Source organism: Setaria italica, chromosome IX (assembly GCF_000263155.2).
Source record: "Setaria italica strain Yugu1 chromosome IX, Setaria_italica_v2.0, whole genome shotgun sequence".
Lineage (NCBI taxonomy): Eukaryota > Viridiplantae > Streptophyta > Magnoliopsida > Poales > Poaceae > Setaria > Setaria italica.
The window spans coordinates 39,731,661-39,753,005 of NC_028458.1; the positions used below are offsets into that span (position 1 = coordinate 39,731,661).

A 21,345-nucleotide genomic window follows, 5' to 3' on the forward strand; every position below is an offset into this window, starting at 1 on the left:
CTCATTTCCATTTTTTGCTTGGGCTGGGCTGCCGCCAACATCCTCTCAAAAACAAAACACAACACTGCTATCAGTTGCTGAGGTCAGTTACGCTCAGCTAGTAAGGGTACTTATGGTGGGACCGTTCGAGCATACACTGCCCAACAATGAGCAATGGCAACAGATACGAGATTAGAAGGCTTTGAGGTGATTTAGGGGCGTGCTGCACCTGCCAGCGTGCGGTTGACGTGGAGGAAGAGAAGGTGGCGCTGGACCTCGAATCTCTCCATTGGGGCCATGCACTCTCCACTGTCACTGATGCACTTGCCGCCGATCCACTCGTAGTGCTTTTGTAGCCCGCAGTCTCCGTCGCTGATGCGCTCGCAGTTGCCTATGCTGCGCCAATGTGCTTGTGGCGGGCTAACCTCCCACACACCTCTGCCCATCCGCCTCTGATGCTCGCATAGCTAGTCGCTACCACTTGATGGCTCGACCATCATATTAAAATACAGACCTCTAGGGGTTTAATTTTTTCCCGTGGTAAAGGAGCAAACCGGGTGTATTTTAATTAGGTTTATTGTCTTCTAGACATATTTTATGAGCTTTACCTTGTAAAACAAAAAATGGGGCTATATTTTAAAGGGGTTCCCCTTCAAAACTAACATTACAAACAGCTCCTAACGGGAAAACACCAGAACCAAAGGAGCACATGCAGCGAATTAACAATAGTGTAGAAGTAAGCTCGTATAGTATAGGTTTTGTAAGTTTCTAATGGAAAAACACAAGGAACAAAAGCAAATTTGCATATTATTTCCAACGGTGCCTGCAGCTCACAGTTCAAACTACGGGTGTGTTTGGATCCTTAGCTCAAGGATCACATTAGATGTTTGGATGCTAATTAGGAGTATTAAATATAAGTTAATGATAAAAATAATTGCATAAATCAGGACTAATTCGTTATACGAATCCATTAAACCTAATTAGTCCATGATTAAGATATGCAATAGCCTAAGTATCCAACACCCCCTAGTTACTTTAACAGTTTACCTCATCAAATGTGAACATAATCTGTAATGCTGGCTCGCCTTTACTTGTTTGTACTAGAAAATGATCGATACCGGACGCCACCGGACCAGAGACGGTAGCACGGAAAGCAGCGACAACCTGCAGAATCAGAGTGCAGATGGGAAGAAAACAATTCCTACAGCTACGGCCAACGGGTCTCCAAAAAAAAAGGACGCTGAAACAACAAAGAACAAAAAAAAAGGCAACTGGAGATGCGGGGTATCGATCCCCGTACCTCTCGCATGCTAAGCGAGCGCTCTACCATCTGAGCTACATCCCCGTTTTGGCGAATTCGTATAAACTTTGTTATTAGTATATTATTATTTCTTCAAGGCGCCAGGATCTCTACGTCTGCTGTCTGCAGGCTGCACCTTGCCGTGCCGGCTAGCAAAGCTAGCGCAGGTTCATCAATCATCACCATGTGACATGATACCCTCGGGTCGCCGGAGCAACAACGACTACAGGTGTCGCGTGCTTCTCCTCCTCGTTCCCCGGCGTCACCAACATAAAAAAAATTCCCCCAAAAGGATCACGGATATGGGAGCGGGACGCGCGCGCCGGCTAGGGAAGCAGGAGCCTGGCGAGCTCGGAAGCTGAAGGCAGCATCATCGCTTCGTGCCTTCGGTCGGTGACGAGCTCTGGCCCGGACGTTGGATGCGCACAGAGGGTGTCTGCTCATCTCGAGAGAAATGCTGGGTTTCTTGCTGGGCCGGAAGACGCACTATCCCGCCTCGGCCCAAGACGCCTGCACGAAATCACGAATGCGTCGCTCACGCACGGTCCCGCCCCCCGATACACTCGTGCAGATGGTCCAAAACTTGTTACCAAACGTGACACAAAGATCAAAATTCAGAACATCATCAGTCCAGATTAATCACCTCAAGGCTGGAGACGTACTCGGTCCCTTCTTCAAAACCGTCCCGTTTCAGGCACGAGCACGATGAGAGAGGTCGGGACTCGGAAGCCGTCCCTACCCACGTCACCTCGGACTCGAACAAGCCTAGCCTGGCAACCGCTTCTCTTTCTCTTCTAGAAGCTACTACAAGTCCACAATCTATAACCGCCACGCCAAAAGGCATCGCCGCTGACCGGGCCCAACGCGCAGTCAAACCGGAACGCCGCGCAACGACCTCCACCCTACACGGTTTATCCAATCCGGGGCGGGCACCCCGAAGCTAAATTTGCAGTCGGCCGTAGCTTCCGTCCTTCCTGTCAATGTCTCTCCACCCCTGTAACTGTAACGGCAAGCATACGATGGGTTCAGCAACCTTATCTTCATCTCCTTGTCTCCCATCATTTTTCTTTTACCAATTCTCTCTCCTCCTCGGTCCAAATTAGCTGTCGGGGGAAGCCTCCGTCGATGAGGCACGAAGCACCGATAGAGCTCCCACTCCACGCGGTGAGGGTGTGAGGTGGCAACGGAGCTTGCCCACGGTGAGCTTCCCTGTAGGGAGCGGTGACACCAAGCTGGGACGTGCTCTCCCACTAGGGGGCGGCAGCGTGCGAGCTCCCCATCGGGACAGCCGAGGTGAGATAATTTTTTTCTTTTCATTTTTTTCAATTTTTTTGCCTAAATTTTTTTTCTAGATTTTTACCGAATCTTTTCCCTAAACTTTGTTCAAATTCTTTTAGAAAATCTTTCAAAAATTTCTCTAATTTTTTCTTCTAAATTTTCCCCAAATATTTTTCTATAAACTTTTTGTTGTATAATTTTTTTTATTGCACGTGGCATCGTGGGGCGTAATTACGGAAGCCTCCCACGAGGGCCGCGTCGTCCGCGCGATGCGGCGGCGAGAACTAGGGGCGCGTGCGCGGCTCACGTCCTCTTCAGCGCTCGATTGCTCCGTCCCGCCGCCTGCGATCGCCTCGTCGCGCACGGAGGGTGGTTCTAGGGAGGTTCGTCGGTCAGTCAGGAGAGGAGCGATATCGGCACATGGGGCAGTGCGCGTCGCGGCAGGGGTCGGCGGCCGCCGGCGGAGGCGGGGAGGGGCGGAGGGGGTGCCTGGCGGTGGCGCGGGAGCAGCGGTCCCGGTTCTACATCTTCCGGCGCTGCGTCGCCATGCTCGTCTGCTGGCACAAGTACAAGAAGATCTGAGCGGCCCCCGCCCTTCTCGCCGATAATCTCTCTGTAATATAATCCTGTCGACTTGTCCTGCATCGCCCCATCCCTCTTGGCCTCTTGTACATATTTGTATACCGAATCGTTCCATGCAAGTCAGTGGCTTCAGACCCTACTGACTCTGATTTGCATCCATCAAGCATCAACCAGTGCGCCTCATCTCGACGCAGCAATTTCAGGTTCTCTCCAGTCTCGCCTGTTGTGAATTCATAAGGTAGCTAGTTAGATAGATTCCCGGCAGCGTTATGGAGGCCGTGTATATGTATGTGACCATGTACTGTGTTGAGCACTCGATAGTCGATGCTGTCGCGAAACATCTCTGCTGTGGAGGGAAAGCGCTGCTTGATTTTGCCTCCAAGTGGCATCGTTGGCAATGAATTCTCGTCTGTCTTCAGTGATCGATACACTATTCATACTGCTGCTAGTATGCTTAATCTTTGGCGTCGTTTAGCGTATCAAGATCACGCACGGAGTAGTGGGCTCTACTGATGAAACTTTCGGCTGATAGCTGCGAATCAATACTGAGTACCTCCAGATATCTTCTCCAGGATGTGAGCCAGAGGTACAGTGTATGTGGCTAGAGATCGAATATTACCGATCGAGCTATGGTGCAGTGATATACTCCGTAGTTCAGTAGTTTTTCCTCACCTCTGATTCTCTGAAGAAAGGTAATTCTCAGCCCAATCCGACAAACCGGAATGGAGAAGCGCAGCTGCAGACCTGCAGTGCCGAGAAAGTGCTAAACATATCATTTCCTTTAATTTTTCTACACAAATTATCAGTCTTATCTCCCGCCCGCCACAAAAAAAAAACAAAAAACAAGAAAACTGCGACATGTTCAAGGCCAAATTAACCCAGACTTGATCAGGTTCATGCTGTTTCTGCCTTCCTCGCCATGAAGTGTATCAGAGGCTGCAGATTCTGCTGAAGCCGAAAATTGGGGCAACGTTTGGCTCGTTGCAAATCGCAGGCCTTCGTGTTTGACCCTGGACCATTTCTCTGGTCCCTGGATCCATGCAGCCGGCCACCGTCCGTCCGTCCTCCTGCAACGTCCGGCCTCCGGGGCGACCACACTTCTTGCATCAAATTTGAATTCCTTTTGCTCACACCATGTAAAACAGCAAGCGTCCAACGATCATAACAGCCTCCACCTACCCTGGTCATATTGTCAGCTCCGTTTCAGTATTTCTCTTCCCCCTCTTTTCAGATCTTCTGAACTTCGTTTTGAGAACCAAAGTTATCTGAAATTTTCTTTGCTGCGCCTCTCGACTCAAGAAAGAATCCTGTACAAGTGTTTGGTGCATTTTCACTTGCAAAATGGCGGAGAGAGACGAGAGAGAGAGAGGAGTGAGTGAGTGACATGCCTGCGAGCGAGGTTGGAGGACTAATGGAGGAGGGTGACCACTGAAGAGACGGTGTGCGATCAAAGCTACAGCTACCAAACGGCATGGGGATGGGTGCCTCCTGGCTGCCTGCAGGCACGCAGAGCTGCCGCTGCAGTTCTGGAGCTGGGCGGGGGAGTGAATGCCGGGAATCTTTGTCTGACGACGATGCCATTCGTCTCCGTCCGTCCGTCCATCCATCCATCTACTGCGTTGTGCGTGTTGTGTTAAATGCAAGGCTGCCCCTCCCATATTCTCTCCCTCCGCTTCCTCTGATCGATGCAATGCATCCTTGCATGCCTTTGGCCTGCTCCTCATTTATGCATGCTCGTGCCACAGTTACTTCTCCCTCGCAATCCCCAACCACCGTCCTCCCCAAACCTAGCCTTCGATCTCTGCTGCTTTTGTTCAGAACTGTCGCGCGTGTTCAGTCTGGAACTGGCCGTGGCTCGTGCATGGCCGGCGTGAGAACCGTCGTCGCAAATTCTGAAACCGCTGGCTGGGTTTCAGTATTCAGAGTGCGTGTTTATGGTTTGAGAAATCAGGTTTTCAGGTGAAAGGAGATTTTCCTTTTCTTGATAAAGGTTGCGCTCAAAGGCTCTTCTCTTGGCCAAAGATTACGAGCGTTGGACAGACAGCAAGGCCAAGAGAAATCTGGGGTTTTCTCTCCTTCATTTCATCTTCAGACTTCCGCGATCGAATGGGACGATGAATTGCGGTAGAGCATGGAGGCATCATTGTGGGCATAAATGTCTGCGTTTGCATTAACAGTTATGGAAGTTGGAAGCTGCAGCGACCAGTACGTGCCGGGCGTGGAATCAATTTACGTGCGCCGCGGGGATGTACATGCCATGATGAATCCCTCTGGAAGTGGGTCAGAAAGATGAGGCGCCGGCACATGGATATGTTTTCTCTCTTCTGAATCATGTAGGCGTAGTGCCATACAGATCATATCAAGAACAATGTTTGAATATCTCGGTACTCGCTTGCTAGTTCATTTTCGATCTTTGGTTTAGATGCCACAGTTTTGAATTTCACAGTACACGGGCGGCAGATTGCATATATCTGCAGGAGTAATCAGCTAATCGCATTGGTACGGATATAAATTTTCAGTGTAAACTGTAAAATAAGTTTAGTTTTCTCGAGACAAAAAAAAGAGTACAACAAGGTCTCGAGACAAAAAAAGAGTACAACAAGGTCAGATAAGTGTTGCTGGTGGAGAAATTTTGACATTGGAGACAAGAACTGCATTTGGATATACTGTCAACCAACTCATATTCTGCTGAATTCTGTCTTTCTGGAGTATGAATACTGCAGGTGATACATGAGAGGAATCAAGAAACACATGGTCACAACTGTCACATGAAATGTACAAAGGGCATCTATGTCCACATATTTTCTCCCTTTCTCTTCCTCATGGAGGAGACGGGCACATACAGTGGTTATACATACTAATCAATGACTACCATGCATGCTAGATCATATAATCCATGTCCTTCCTGAAAAGAACCGTCGAGAAGTGCGATCAATGTGCCTTCAATCTGCTTCAAGTACTGTTTCATATATTCCATGGAATATAATAGCTTGGCTGATGAGCAACAAATAATCTGGAAACTTGTGAGATGGAAAATCAACTATATATTACATGCACACTGCAAATATAGAAAGCGTGGAAGAAGGACATGCGCCAAAAGCACAATGCATTCAAATTATTCGGGCGTGTTTCAACTACGCCCGTGATGCATCTGAAGAGCTGCATGAACTGAACATGCATACATGCTAGCTGGTCGTAATGCGCCGTGCAGCCGTGCACTACTTCTCTTGCTTGATCTGCCGAGTGATTTCCGCATGACCTAACTGGTGCAACAGCACGAAAGGCGCAACGCGCAATACCTCTTATGCAAGGCAGGCAAATGGTTACTGGTTAGCCACACGGTTCCCCAAAAAAAATTATGAAACAACTAAAAAATGCATGCAAGTCCATGTATGCAGATACTGGCAAAAGCGAATTTAAAGAGACAAAAGAGATATTGCAAGAACACAAGAACACGGTAACCACGGTAACGACGAGGCAGTGAAGAATTCAGGAGATGGCGCGGCGCGAACATGAAAGGGTACTAAGATATTGGCACGGCTCAATCAGAAACGCCAGGAGCTAGCACTGCAAGCTGTGCCCAGCTAGATCCATGGGCCATGGCTCCTTCAGCTTCTGAGTGAGCCGAGCCAACACCATAGCTACACTTCCATTTCTTGCTCCTCCGGCTAGCTAGATGATCTGGTGACAGAAGGACAAGGAGGAGGTATATATGTGGAAGAAGAACTCGCCATGGATCTCTGAGCTCCAAGGTATCCATGGCGTGCAAGTGCAACCATGGAGAGAGGAGCCCTCCGCCGGTTGCTAGGTAGGGTTGTCTGGCTGGTGTGGAGGAATGCGTTTGGGCCTTTGGGGGAGAAGACCCCCAACTTATGGGCTTCTCTGATTCCCTGCTCCCTGCGTGTTGGTGCGGGCATTTAACTCCTCCCGGCTACCAAATGAGTAAGACAGGCTGCAGCATTAATAGAATTGAAACACCAAGCCCGCGCGCTGTCTCTCCCTGCCAACAAGCGCTCTCTGATCTCTACCACTCACACTCCATTCGCGCAAAGACATAAATGAGATCCCCCATCTTTTTGCTGGGCGATGCACGTCCATTCGCGCGCAACATGGAATTGCTAGGGGTGCGTTTGGTTCCAGGAACAGGACGGGATGATCCTCCTTCATCCTGTGTTTGGTTGAGAAATATGTGGGATAGGAACATCCCCAGGAGGAAATATACCCTCTAGATGCGGGATGTTCCCGTCCCATCAAAAGTGGTGGACGGGGTCATCCCCCGTGCACGCCGTGACACGCCGTCCCGCTCAAGGCCAACTGGCGCAGAGGAGGAGGACGAGCTCCCGCTAGCAGGCGGGCGCGGGAGTTGCTCCGGCGGCCCAGCCGGGCCCTAGGCCATCGGGGGCGATGTCCCCGGGTGATGAGCTTGAGCCAGCGCGGCTAGCCGGGCGACCTTGAGCTCCGCCGCGGGGCCGGCGTGCCCATGGCCTGGCTTGGCGGCGGTGGACGGGGAGAAGATGGGGGCGGCGAGCTTGAGCCTCTGCCGCGAGGCCAGCTGCCAGCCGGGCGAGTCGAGCTCCATTGCGCGCCACTAGAGCTCGAGGGTGGAGCCTGTTAGAGAAGATAAGGTTGAGGAGAAAAAAAAGAAAAGAGGACGACATGTGGCCCCATGGATGACATGTGGATCCCACTAAAACCTGCAGCTAATGGTGTTACCCAAGCCATCTGTCCCTCATTTTCGATCCATCGTACCAAACAAAAAACTTAGATGAATCCATCCCTCTCAACCAAATATCAGACGGGACAATCCCATCCTAAAAAATTAGGACGGGGCCGTCCCATCGCTCCTTATCTCCAAACCAAACACACCCTAGGAGCAAGAAGTTACCTAGTTATTACCACGCACCATCTGATCCTGATTGTGGATGCCTCCACTACACTATCGATTCCTGCTGATCGGCACTGCCCGCTCACCAACTGCCTCCCCCGCCAGGAAGGGCCAACCACCATGGACATGTCTCTAATTTTGCTATCCTATATGAAATAATCTCATCCCAAACTAACATTAACCTCGAGATGACAAAAATGGGATCAAAACTCACTAGATATATAGTCGGAGATTTAGAGCTCATTGGATATGAAGATGGCGAAAACAAGAGGGGAAAGACAAAAATTCGGATGTCAATTTGGTGATAATATATCTAGTTTCCCACTAAGGCCTCGTTCGGTTCTCTCGGAACCACCCGGAACGAGATCTATTCCATACGGATTGACTTGATCCGGTTTAAAATCCAGCCTAACACAAAATAACGTTCGGTTCGAATCAGAATAGAGTTGGTCTTGATTTCAGCTCGTTTTGGTTATTTCAGCCTCTTAGTGATCGGAATCAATCCTTATGTCTTGACCTCCGGAACGAAACCCTCCAGGATCGAATGACACAACCGGATTCACTCATTCTCCTCCAAGAATGAATCCGTTCCATGATCCAATCATGAATGACCGAACAAGACCTAATTTTGCTAGAATACGTATCCCATGTGTGAATCCTACTAGTAGACTGGCCGATGAGACCACTACCACTACTAGCAGCAGTCAATACTTAGGTCCCGTTTGGCATAGCTTTGCCTTCCGCAAAAATAGCTCTGGCTCTAGGTTTTCTGATGAAGCAGCTTTTTTTGGCTTTGGCTTGACTTGATGGAAAAAATGTTTGGTAAAACGACTTCTCCTCTTGTTTTAGAATGTATATAAGAGTCAAATGCCTATAGTACCCTTATCTCCTTTTCTCTTTCTTTTTTTCCTTTTTCCTATTTCTTTTTTCTTTCCCCATTTCTTTTTTCTTTCTTATTTTCTATCTCCTTCACATTCCTTCTTTGATTCTTCCATTCTTTTTTCTCTCTCCTGCAGCCTCTCTCTTTTTTCTCTCTCTCTTCGGGCCACGTTGCATGCCCTTCTTCCTTTCTTTTTTTCCTGCCTGGTTTCTCTCTCAGGCGGTGCTGCTGCCTGACCCGCATCTGGACACATGCGTCTTTATATTACACAGCACAAGGCAGGGATGAGCCACGAGAAGCTAGAAAAAATAGCTCATACCCCGTAGTGCAAGCCGTCGTCTGTATTTTGCGGGACTTTTGCCTGTGAGCTGTTTTGAGCTGCACCCTTTGGCACAGCTTGCCTATAAGCGGCTCCTGAATCCGGTTCATGAGCCGTGCCAAAAGGCACCTTAATTCAGTGTGGGAAAAGACATAACACATGCGTCATCCAGTGAGTAGTAGACTAGTAGCCGTAGGGGCCGAGTACTGGAGGACGCTGTACGTAGGAAGAGCTGATCGAGCACGCACACGTCTTCAAATCGACGCATGCATGTGCTGGGTACAACTACAAACTGCGTTGAGCCGGAGGTCGTTGGTTGGATGGCCAGGCCGGCGAGACAAAAGAGACAAGGCAGGGCGTTGATTGGGGTCGGGCATGGCTGGCAGGGCCGGGCGGGCGGCGCCCGTTGGCGCGGCTCTGGTGCAGGCAGCTCGAGTTCTGCGGCGCAGGCCGGGTTCAATGCGAGGGAATCTCCTCCTGCCACGCTCACCCAACTCGGTTCAATGCGCGACCCCCTCTCCACTCCCGAGGGCAGCTTCAATGCCTCGTCGCGCATCCATGTCGATGCCAATGCGTTTTTGATTCAGTGGGCGTTTCTATACTAGGTATCAGCAGTACCGCATGTTCGGATGCTAATTAAAAAGATTAAATATGGACTAATTATAAAACTAATTACAGAACCCTATGCTAATTCGCGAGACGAATCTATTTAGCCTAATTAATCCATCATAGCAAATGGTCACTGTAGCACCACATTGTCAAATCATGAACTAATTAGGTTTAATAGATTCGTCTCGCGAATTAGACTCTATCTGTGCAATTAGTTTTGTAATTAGCCTATGTTTAATACTTCTAATTAGCATCTAAACATCCTTTGTAACAGGTGCTAAATTTTAGCACTCAGTTCATCTTCCTCTCCTTTCTTGTTTTTTTTCGTGGTTTCAGTTCAGCTACATTATTGCTTACATGGACCAACGCACGCTTAGGCTTAATCCCATCGCCAAGGAGACAAAAGTTCTCCGAGCTAAGCATGCACATCATTTCCGCACATATATTGGTATATGTCCTACCTTGTGTCGTGTAACTGACAAACAAGCAAGCAGGCAGGCAGCTTTCCTGCTTTCATGCATGCGCGTGTCGATCAAGCTTTATATCAATCCTCCTGGTCGGCAGGAGCTTTCAACTAAAAACAATGCAATGCAGGCTTCGATCGTCACGAGCTCGAAGCCACCAAACGATGCAGCTTCGGCGTGCCTTGCTTTAATCCCCATGTGGATCAAAGAGTGCCGCTCAGGGAACAGTATCATCGTCGCCAAGTCCCGTCCCAACCAGCTCGATCGTATCGAGTTCGCGCCAAGCAAGGAATCAAAGTGCTGCGAGTGCGACGGCGTACTACTTGAGTTCGACATTGTCTAGGCGTCTAGCTCCTGTAGCCCAGTGGCCTGCTCGATCACTTTTGCTTTCTCTTTTTCGCCTCCCATGCATGTGATCAGGTTGTAACGACTAGCGACATGCCTGGGCACTGGGCAGCATCTGCTATTCTGCTCTATAAATGGCGCCGTGCACGGCAGGTGACTGGGTCACCACCATGCATGCAATCAAGCAACCGCTAGCATTTTTCTAGTTAGAGCGAGATGGCTTCGGCGGTGGTGCAGGTGTTCGGACAGCCGGCGTCGACGGACGTGGCGAGGGTCATGGCGTGCCTCCTCGAGCGGAAGCTCGAGTTTGAGCTGGTCCGCACCGACGCGTTCAGGCGCGGGCACAAGCTCCCCGAGCTCGTCAAGATGAGGGCACGTTTTTATCATCAGTGATTCTCGATAGATTCTCTCCCCAACACTAATGACACATGTACATCATATCATATCATGCTCTGTTCGCGATCGATCGATCTCCTTTCATCTGTCCATGCGTGCAGGATCCCAGCGGCAAGGTGGTGCTCAAGCACGGCGACATCACCCTCAGCGGTAACTCTGAGACCGAGAACTTAATCGATGCGTGTTGTGTGGCTATCTAGTGGCTCACTGCCAATTCTTGCCTCCTTTGTGTTTGTAGATTCCAGGGACATATGCCGGTACGTGTGCACGGAGTTCCCGCGGTGGTGCACCAGGGGCCTGTACGGCGCCGGCGCGCTGGAGCGCGCGTCCATCGAGAAGTGGCTGCAGGCGGAGGCGCAGAGCTTCGACGCGCCGAGCGCCGCGCTGGCGTTCCACCTCGCGTTCGCGCCGCGGCCGGTCGGGGTGCCGCCACCATCATCTCCGGCCGCCGCTACAGACGGCTACGACGGCGGCGGCGAGGAGGAGGCACGGCGCGCCGCCGCCGTCGCCGAGAGCGAGCGGCGGCTGCTGCGCGTGCTGGACGTGTACGACGACGCGCTCGGCAGGAGCGCGTACCTGGCCGGCGACGAGTTCACGCTGGCGGACCTGTCCCACCTCCCGAGCGCGCACCGCGTCGCGCGCTCCGCGAGGGGCCGGGCGCTGCTGGCGTCCAGGGGGAACGTGGCGCGGTGGTACGCGGCCATCGCGGCGCGCCCGGCGTGGAGGCAGGTGGTCATGGTGCAGGGCCGGAGCGCGCGCGGCCCTCGCGCGTTCGTGGCGCCGGAGGAGGCCACGGCGCCCACCGTAGCGGCGGCGTCTGAAATCTGCGTGCAAACGATCTAGCTTGCTCTCTGCAGGGCCGTAACGTGTTCGTGCCGCGTCCTGGACGTGTAGCTGTTGTGCGTGCGCCGTGGGTGTGCTAACGTTGTTGTCGTGCTGGTTAGAATAAGCATGCTTGGAATTTGGAAATGTAGCCTTTGGCTGCGGCCGTGTCTGTGCGTGTTTGGTGGAGTCATAGACTTCTGTTGGGCTGTTGACATGAATCAGCAGCCCACTAGTTTGACCTTGCTTGTTTGATTAACAGAGATGACAACGACGCATCTCCACGTGTGTAAACGTATTCGTCAGGGCCCAACTGGCGAAGGAGGCGTATTCTGAAGTAGAAGACGTATTCTGGAAAGTGAAGCGGGGAGTTCCAATGCCTATGTATATTACTAGGAAGAACAAGCGCGCTTGTAGAGCATATCAGCCGGTGATATGGGCCGGCCCTGGCATGCCTCAGGTGGTGGCCATGACGTGTGCGGGCGTCCCAGGTGGCACTCTGGCGTGAGGACACGTGGGTGCCTACCGGAGGCCGCGTCGACCGTAGAAGCTGGGGGAGGCTTGGCAGCGGTGGCACCAATGGGAGGTGGGGAGGCCCAGGCGGCGGGGAAACAGCATGGCGGTGACGGCTCGACAAAGTGGCGTGCTTGCGTGCCTGGGGTTGCGGTTCCTCCTAGTCGTCTTTCCTCTCTGTGACCGCTAGCGTCCTCGTACGTGCTAACCTCACCCTAACGCCTCCCTGTCACCAGCCATCCCCCTCCTCATGTACTCCCGTGATCGTGGTCGGCGTCGCACACTTCACCCCCACCCTTAAGCCTCCCTGCCGCTGACCGTTTGGCCTCCTCCTCTGCTCCCTTGGCCGCCGTCAGCCTCGCGCACGCTGGCCGCACTGGCCGTTCCCCTCCCCTACTCCCATGGCGATCGCTGCCCTTGTGCGCGTCATCCACCGTCCTGAGGTGCGGCGTGCAGATCCGTGGGCGGCGAGGTCGAGGCAGTGCGCTTCCTCCTCTGGGCATGGCGATGCAGCCCTTCACCAGTGCTGGCGCATGGCTTTGGGCCGGCCACGACGCGCCTCAGATGCCGGTCCCGATGCACACTGGTGGATTGCGGCACTCCGGTGCGAGGCCACGTGGGTGCCCACCGGAGGCCGCGCGTGCAACCGGAGAAGCTGGGGGAGGCTTGGGCAGCAGCGGGAGGTGGGGAGGCCTAGGTGGTAGGAAGACGACACGACAGTGCTGGCGCCTGCGGCGGTGGCGGTCCGAAGAAGTGGCGCAGTGGCAGCCGAGGCTGCGGGGAAGCGACATGGCGGCACTGGCTTGGGGTGGTGGATGGACGGCAACTCTGTTTGGGTGCCCGTTTCCAAAAAAAGAAGGCCATGCTGAAACGGAACGCGACATGCGCCAGCTAGCGGGGCTCCATTTGTGAACAGTAGCAAGAGCTCTTTGTGGCAGAACCACCCAGTTTAAATTGACTCAAGTACGCTAGTTAGACTTTAAATGTCTAGCACGCCACGTACTTGAATCAGTATAAACCCGGTAGTCTATTAGGCGTCCTCAACTTACCCGAAGACTCCACATTGATGTTTCATTCATACATCTAGGATCTCACACGCAGGAGCTCGTTACAGACATTACAACTTTAAACAAATAATTTACAGTAGCAGTTAGTACAAACCATAAGAGAGTTGCTTTAACATACAATACTAGTACCTAAAACAAACCACTTCGTTTAAAGTCAGGGACGATAACATTATAAAGGCTTATTCAAACTAAACGATACTAAAATGAAACACGTCGTGCCCACAACGTATTTCTCGTCTTCTGGAGTTCTCGTTCAAGCTTAAGTCATCTAGTGACCTTCTTTAACTGCAAGAAGATTGCAAAAACCCTAAGTACTAAAGTACTTAGCAAGACTAACCCGTCAACATAAAAGACTCAAAGGGTATGCAAGACTTTCTTTGGGTTTCTTGCTGACTCGGGATAAGCTAGCAAAGGTTGCTAAGAGTAGATCCTTAGAACATCTTTTATTACATGTTAGTTGCTAGATGACTTATATTTTAAAATTTGGACTCCAAGCCAATACAAGCATGCTAACATCATACAACATTTATAAACATCATTAGCGAGCAACTTTATAATGATGGTCAAAGATCAAGCGGTATTCATATCCGAGAAGTGCGGCGATTCAAACCGATAAGTGCGACGATTCGAACCGATTTATATCCTGCAGGAGATAGAGCTAATCACATGACACGTGCGCAACCCGTTAGATCACATATGGTAACTTTTCCCTCTTTGGTTTCCGTTGCCTGAACTGAGCTCGCATAGCCCGATGTGCTCATGTACATCATTGTCTGATCAAAAGTGTCCCATGAGTTACTGCTCACAACCTCGCCCACCGGTCCACGTCAAGCGTGGTGAGTCACAGTTCAAACTTCGGCACCTCAGAAGTACATCAGTTTACCGGACCCCATATACCAACATGTGATTAGTGCATTCAAAGCTTGACCTAAAGGCCACCAATCAAACGGGCCTTAGATTCATTGTCCAGGTAGGACCAAACTTTCAACTTCTTCATCAACATCCAACATCACTTTTTATCATGAGGCCAATGTCCTGCCCAGTCCTTCATTAAACAAGTTGTTTTGCAATCCAACAAATTTTAGATGTTGTTCTTATGCAAGTAACATGGAATTACTTGACTCCTGCGGCACTACCAAATTATGCTTAACCTTCTATTGTTTTTGAACAGGTGGCAAAGATGTCCTTAAATCAAAGGAAGGTAGAATGCTTAAAAGCACTCCACTCAACTTCTAAACTTAATACACAATCATGAAATATAATAATTTGGACTCGGATTAGCAAGGTTAAATAGGATTAATGCACCGGGGCTTGCCTTGCTGCTCCTCGGGGTCAATAGTTTTGACGACAAGTTCCGAGGTAGCTTCGGGAACTTGTTCCACCATGATCACGTCTTCGCCTTCTATGGCTTTCTGAATCTATATGGAATGATGCAATGAATGGTAAGCAAAATAAAATAACCATCCTCTTAATTTTATAAAAAGTTAAATCTTTTAAATAAGAACTTCTTATATTTTTCTAGAACAAGGGCTATTTAAATAACCAAGGAATAATTATAAATCAATTAAATAGAATTTACCCTAATTTTTAAAAGAGGTTTGAATAAAGGAAAAATACAATTTTTTATATGACATATATGATTTTTATTGCATCAAAAATGAAAATATGAACTCAAAAAAATTGATTTCATCAATTTTGGAGTTTTCTACAAATAGTTATGAATTATGGAAGTTTAAACATATTGAAATGCAGTTTTAAAACAAAACAACCAAATCTTTGCACAAAACCCCCTGGCTCTTCTCTAATTCTTCCCGCGGTCCCTATTTTCACCAAAACAACCCTCCGACCTTGACCGCGCTTCGGCGGGTTGATCGGCGGCGCCGTCGCCGGCGGTGAGGCTCTCCCGCGGCGGCGAGTGCCCGTACTCGCTCAACTAGGCACGTCTCATCCACTGGTGGTGTTACTTGCGTATGGAAGCGGTAGACGGCGGCTAGCGGACGCGGCGGCGGCGGCGACGCGTGCACGGCAGTGGCGCGGTGGTGGCCCAGAAATTCCGGCGGCATGGCGGCTAAAACTTGGACGAGGACTACACCTTATCCATCTACACGAGCTCTCGCACCTCCCCCTCAAGCTCAAATCTCCTGCGCACAGCTCCAGCAAGGCCGCCCCTATCGGCGGCCATGGCGGCGGCGCGCTCTGGCTAGGGTTGGGCGTTCCGGCCGCCCTAGCCAGGATCTGTTTCAAATGGAGCGCGCGCAAGCATCCAAGAGATCCAGAATACCCATTATTGCAGCTACCTTGAACAGAGAGGACCGGGAAAGGGGGTCTCACCGTGGGGTGTCAACGGCGGCCGGCGGAACAGGGAAGATATCGCGGCGGTGCTGTGGCTGATTTCGTCGGGCTAGGAGTGCCTGGGAGTGCTCAGTAGATTGTCACGGCGCGGTGTGCTCGAGGAATTGGTCGAAGGCGGCTCGACGGCGGCGGAATTGGCGGTGAGCTCCGGCGGCCGAAACTGAGCGGAGAGTAGAACAGAGAGCGGATGACGATGGCGCTGTGATTTATATGAAGCTTCATCTCTATCCTTCACGGCCATCTTCTGCCTGCTAGCTTCTCTGGCTTCGCCGCTCGATGGCGCGTGGCGGCGTGCAGAAAGTTACCGCGGCGGCCCGGCGGCGAACGGCGGCGCTGCCACTGTTTTACTGCTGCTGTTTGACTCCAGTACACAGAATTCCTTCTCAAGCAAATTCGTCCAAATTCAAATGCATACTCTCCGAGATCCTTTAAGAAAATATGTAGATATATCTTAGGGATACAAGTTATAGATAGGAACTTTTCTCAAGGAGCTTTGGTTTGGGAGATCAAAGGCTCTGAAGGTTTGCCCATGAACTGAACATTCCGAATTTCAGTTTCAGACGTTCATTTGAGATTGTGTCTCAGAACAGTATAAAGTTCAAACTTTGAGCTTTAAATAAAATACTTAAATTCCATTTTTTGTAAACCAAATCTAGTCCAGAGTGTTCTATACACATTATACTTAAAACTCTCCTGAGGACATTTTGCGAAGTTGTCATATAAAATCTTTTTAAAACAGCACTCAAACATGGGTACTTGACCACAATTAACTCCTTTGTCAAATCAAGTTTAAATTTAAAAATTTAAACTGGATTTGAATTTAATCCACTCCATTTGTTATATCTGATCCAAATTCACCTTTTTGACTTAATTTGACCATGGTTGACTTAGTTAACTTTCTGATTTAACCTTGTTTGACCAAGTCTTCTTTTCTATATTTTTCTCCTTTTCTTTTATTTCTTCTTATTAGTGCTTAAGTAAGGATTAATCTATTGTAAACACCATTGGTGTCACACTCTCCTAACGCAGCAACCCTTACAACGCTATAGATAATAGTGCTATAGATATGTATCGTTTTAGGGGGTGGGGGACTGTTTACTGAACAAAGGTGAGAAACCAGGGTTGAGCGCTTGGTCGGCTAGCTCCTCCTCTGACCAGTTGCATTACAGGTAGGGATGCAAGTGGGTCGGGAATGGGTCAACCAGTTCCATGACCCATGCTACCCATCGATCCTAATTTTGGTTTTGGGTTGGCCCGATAAATCACAGCGCCTGACCCACTGACCCAATGGGTCAACCAAAAAAAAAAGCCCCTGGAGCATCCGGCGTCCGTGCCCTTGCTCCGTAGACGCCAGCAGCCACCGCCCTCCTTCAACTTGTCAGAAGCAGAACACCAATACTGAATTACTGATTTTTTTTTCCCTATCCAGACAGCTGCATTCTTCTCCATGCAATTTCAAAACGCAACATTTTTATTCCTACTTCTTGCATAGCGAAGCAGATTCAACAAAGTAACATAATCATCAGTTCAAATCTCAAATGCAGAAGAAAAATCTCAGTTGTATTGACAACAGCAAACGAAAAGCAAAGAAATGTTAGGAATAATCGAGATTTTAATTTCTGAATGAAGACATAACAAAAAATCGATCACTAGCACAGACCGACTTTTTTTTATTTTAGCCTTTTTTGTGAAATTTTTTCACAAGTAGGCCTCTGGTGAAACCAATTCCAAAAATAAATGACGACGCACAATTCATTTAGTCCATAATAAATGAAGCATTCTAAGTACAAGGTGTCTAGTATGAAATGAGATAGTATCAATCGACTACTAACTACTAAATACAACTAACCAACTATGTCACATATACTAACTAACTATGTCACCTAATATGTACATATGTACTTAACTATACAACTACTTAGTTTACTATGTAAAAACCTACCAAATTATATCACTTTTCATATCTAACAATTCTATCTATCTGTCAATTTATCTATTGTGGCGGAACCACCTCGGATTAGCTTGATTAAGCAAGGTTAAGTCGCCTAACATGCGACACTCCTGCTTAAACCGAGCTAACACGGGGTGCCGTCGGATTTCATCCGATTTAACCACTTAACAGGATCGAGTTTAGCAAACCCACACGAAGGTGAGTGGTTACAGAGAATACAACAAGTCCACTGAGTTAAACAAGTTTTACCTATTTTAGTTCAATCATAAAGTCCAACATCAGAGTTTTATGAAACAAAAGAACAACAGAGAAAACACTAGCGGAAGACTTCGTCGGGGTCGGATGTTCTGGGCGAGGCTAGCCAGAACATCACTGAGTCCTCTCCTCGCCGTCCGAGGAGGAGTCCCACTCGACCGTCCAGCCTGGCGGGAGCTGGGGCGGCCAAGCACCAACCAGAGAGGGGTCGGACGCGGCAACTTCACCTGAAAACAGAAGCCACAACAAGGCTGAGCTACTAAGCTCAACAAGACTTAACCGATAGGAGTAAGGGCTACTCCTCCTTCTAGACATGCAAGGCTTCTTGGCTGAGGGGTTTGTTTGCCAAAAGCACTAAGAAATCCTAATTCAAGTTTTAGCTCCGGTTCTAGGTTCACTTACCAGTCTAGGTTGTGCAACCTATTCTAAGCAATCATAGAGCCAAACAAGAGGTGAAGATATAACAAACAACATTGCCATCATCAGATTCCTCATTTACTCAGGGTGACATAGCGATCAAGCAATCTCAAACTGTGAGAGGCAGACGAATCGATTCGAGTTCTTTAACCATGCATGGTGAACCTAGCCTCACGACATCCGCGCACCCGGAGGTCGCTTCCTGTGTCGGCCTTCCCCATCAATCCCCTAACCCGTGTCGAGCCCATTTCCTTTGGTGCAAGGTTCCACAGACTCGGCCTCTGTCGTCCTGTGACCACACATTGCCACCACGTGCGACAACCAGCAGGGGAAACTCCGTTCCAAGAACAATGGGGCGACCGCTCACGTCTAGGTTCAATCCGGTACTAGGCTTCCTCATCCCATACTAAGTATGAGGCTAGTACTTTCAAACACTTGATCACGAACACCACCACTGTCGGGCCTTAGCAAAATTTCATAGACAGACGGGGCGACCATCCGACCACCAAAGAGTTACCCAAAACCCTGCCCCGTCCATCGTCCTTACAGTTATAACAGGAGAGAAAACATGCAACTCCTATAACTCGCGAGTGACAGGGAATCACTCGACTTTTACCGTTTTCCTAGTTAAGCAATGCAGCTACTCGGTCCAACAGCTAGTGCTCAGATCATGGGTCACTGAGTCATGCGTCTAGGGTTTCACACAACTCCTATACGTAAATGCACAAGCATGTTACAGAAGGCATGCACAAGTCTGGTAAAACACGTAGGACTTTGATGTAACCGGGGCTTGCCTTCAAGCAAGGAGGACGGAAACTGCTCTGCTTCGGGGGCGACTTCAGCTTCGGAGGGCAGGAGCTCGGCTACAGCTTCTTCTTCTGGCGCCGGGTGAAGCTCGTAGAAACCGTCGGCGAGGTGCAGCTCTACACGAATGCAATGCAAAGGTTAGCTTAGACGATTAGTTCAACAGTAACACTGGCTCGCCTGAGCCCAGAAACTCGCGACAAAGAGCGGGAGGTGATGGTGGTTCGAGAGCCGATGATGATCAAAAGGTAAGGGTAGGAAGGAACTAGTGGTCTGATCCTTGAACTAGAGGATGTGATAAACTAGGGGTCCTTAGACGCAAGCGCTGAAGGGTTCCCAAGTTTTACACATACACCCTCGAGTTGAAGAAAAAGATCACAGCCAAGCCCTCGGGCGAGGCGGACAAGGGTCGGCAGAACAGACAGGGTCGGGCGAGACGGAACTGGGGTCGGGTGGATAGGAGGGGTCGGGCGAGGCGGACTGGGGGTCGGCAACTTACCTTCTTCCTGAAAGGAAAGCTTGGGGTCGGGAAGAGGCAGACTTGGGCGGAGGGACTAAAGCTTCGAGCAAGGGCTAAGACTGGCAAATGCTCCGGCGGCGGCGCTGCTTCTTGCGGAACACAAGAGAGCTCTTACGCAGCACGGGGGAGCAAGCTGCTGGGTGACTTGGAGGAACTGAGAGGGAACCGGGAGAAGAACTCCTCAAGAACTGGGTGGGTGGCGCTAGGAGCTTGAGCAGGGAGTAGGAGGAAGCTGAAGGCAACAGAGGCGGAGGGAACTCCGACGACGGGGGCATCCCTTTTATAGCTGCTGGATCAAGGAACGGAAACGGCGCGGAGAGAGAGAAGGGGAGCGGCGCGAAGGCCGGGGAGAAGCAATGGAGTGCTCTGCCGTGGCGGCGATTGAGCAAATAGGGCGGTGCTGCAGAACTCCGGGGGTGACGCCAGCGATCATTGCGTTCTGCCGGCAGGGCTGCGTAGGGGCGGGTAGACTGGTGGTTGAGATTTGGCGGCGAGCGGGCGTCGTCGTGCGGAAGAGGCGATGGAAGCGACCGGTTAAACGGCGCTAGACTCGAGGGCGCACAGGTGAGAAGACAGGCGGACGCGGGCGCGGGGGAGAGCGCGGAACAACAGATTGTCGGGCGGCGTCTGACAGAGCGGGGAAAGGAACTGTCGCGGCCGCGGTCGGGGTTGGCGGTGGAGGAATCGTCGTGTAGCAACGACCGGGCGGCGCAACTGTGGCTGAAAGGGACGGAAAAGACAGGCGACATCGGGCTCTGGGGCCGGGGTCTGGTGGCGTGATGATGGGCGCGGGAGACGAGGTTCTGCAGAAAGGGTGCAGAGGGTTTCCGCTGCTATTGGGGAAAAGGGGCGCGGGAACCCACTCTGTTTCTTGCCAGAGACAAAACTGAGCGATGGCGTCGGAGAAGACGAGCCACGCGGTAGGAAGACTCTGAGGCGGCCATGCAACTCGAGTGCGGCTGGCGCGGGGGATCTGGAGAAAGATCTCGCGGGTCCACCGGTGGATAGATCGGACGGGTGAGGAAGATCAGCAGGATCCGAGGGTGGACTGAGCTCGCCGGGGTCGGGAGAGGAGCGAGGCGGGAAGGGGTCGGATCTCAGGGGTCGGGATCGGCGGAAAACTGGGCGCTTAGGTGCGGTCAAACAAAACAGCTGACTAAGGTTAAGGGCTGGGATCAAGCCTAACTGGGAAGGATTAGGGGTCGGTCGTTACATCTATCTAACTATTTTATCTAACAATTCTACCCACCTATCTAAATTCTACCTAACTATTCCAATTTATCAATAACTATTTTATCTAAACCTATCTATCTAAATTATACTATAACTCTTCTTACCTCCGACCGTGGAGGGAGCCGGCACAGGACGGTGGGCGGCCTGCCCGGCCGGGAGCGGGCACAGGGCGGGGGGCGGCCAGCCTCCGGGCACGGCGGGCGCTAAGGCCCGACCGGGGGGCCTCCGAGTGTCGGGCGGGGTGGCGCGGCTCGGGCCGGGCGGGGGCGGGCGGGCGCCAGGCGGCGACGGCGGACTCCGAGGGCGGTGGCGGACTCCGAGGGCGGTGGCGCGGGTTTGAGGATGCGAAAACAAACTGATGCGCAAAAGGAAGG

General features: G+C 50.7%; 1 protein-coding gene and 1 non-coding gene across 2 annotated transcripts; one reads left to right on the forward strand and one right to left on the reverse strand.

Moving 5' to 3' along the window:
- Positions 1-1,251: 1,251 nt before the first annotated feature.
- Positions 1,252-1,324, reverse strand: TRNAA-AGC. The gene has a single exon. It is a non-coding gene; the product is annotated as a tRNA-Ala (tRNA).
- Positions 1,325-10,808: 9,484 nt separating this feature from the next.
- Positions 10,809-12,137, forward strand: LOC101767471 (glutathione S-transferase F11). The gene is made up of 3 exons (XM_022823487.1): positions 10,809-11,013; positions 11,139-11,187; positions 11,276-12,137. Exons 1-3 carry the CDS (start codon positions 10,858-10,860, stop codon positions 11,878-11,880), a joined length of 810 nt encoding a protein of 269 aa, XP_022679222.1. The 5' UTR covers positions 10,809-10,857; the 3' UTR covers positions 11,881-12,137.
- Positions 12,138-21,345: the final 9,208 nt, after the last annotated feature.

Bases quoted from the DNA above. Each gene is read 5' to 3' on its own strand.
- LOC101767471 (XM_022823487.1), top strand. From the start codon at position 10,858: ATGGCTTCGGCGGTGGTGCAGGTGTTCGGACAGCCGGCGTCGACGGAC. The intron at 11,014-11,138 runs GCACGTTTTTAT...CCATGCGTGCAG, and splicing joins CCGAGCTCGTCAAGATGAGG to GATCCCAGCGGCAAGGTGGT. The intron at 11,188-11,275 runs GTAACTCTGAGA...TTGTGTTTGTAG, and splicing joins CGGCGACATCACCCTCAGCG to ATTCCAGGGACATATGCCGG.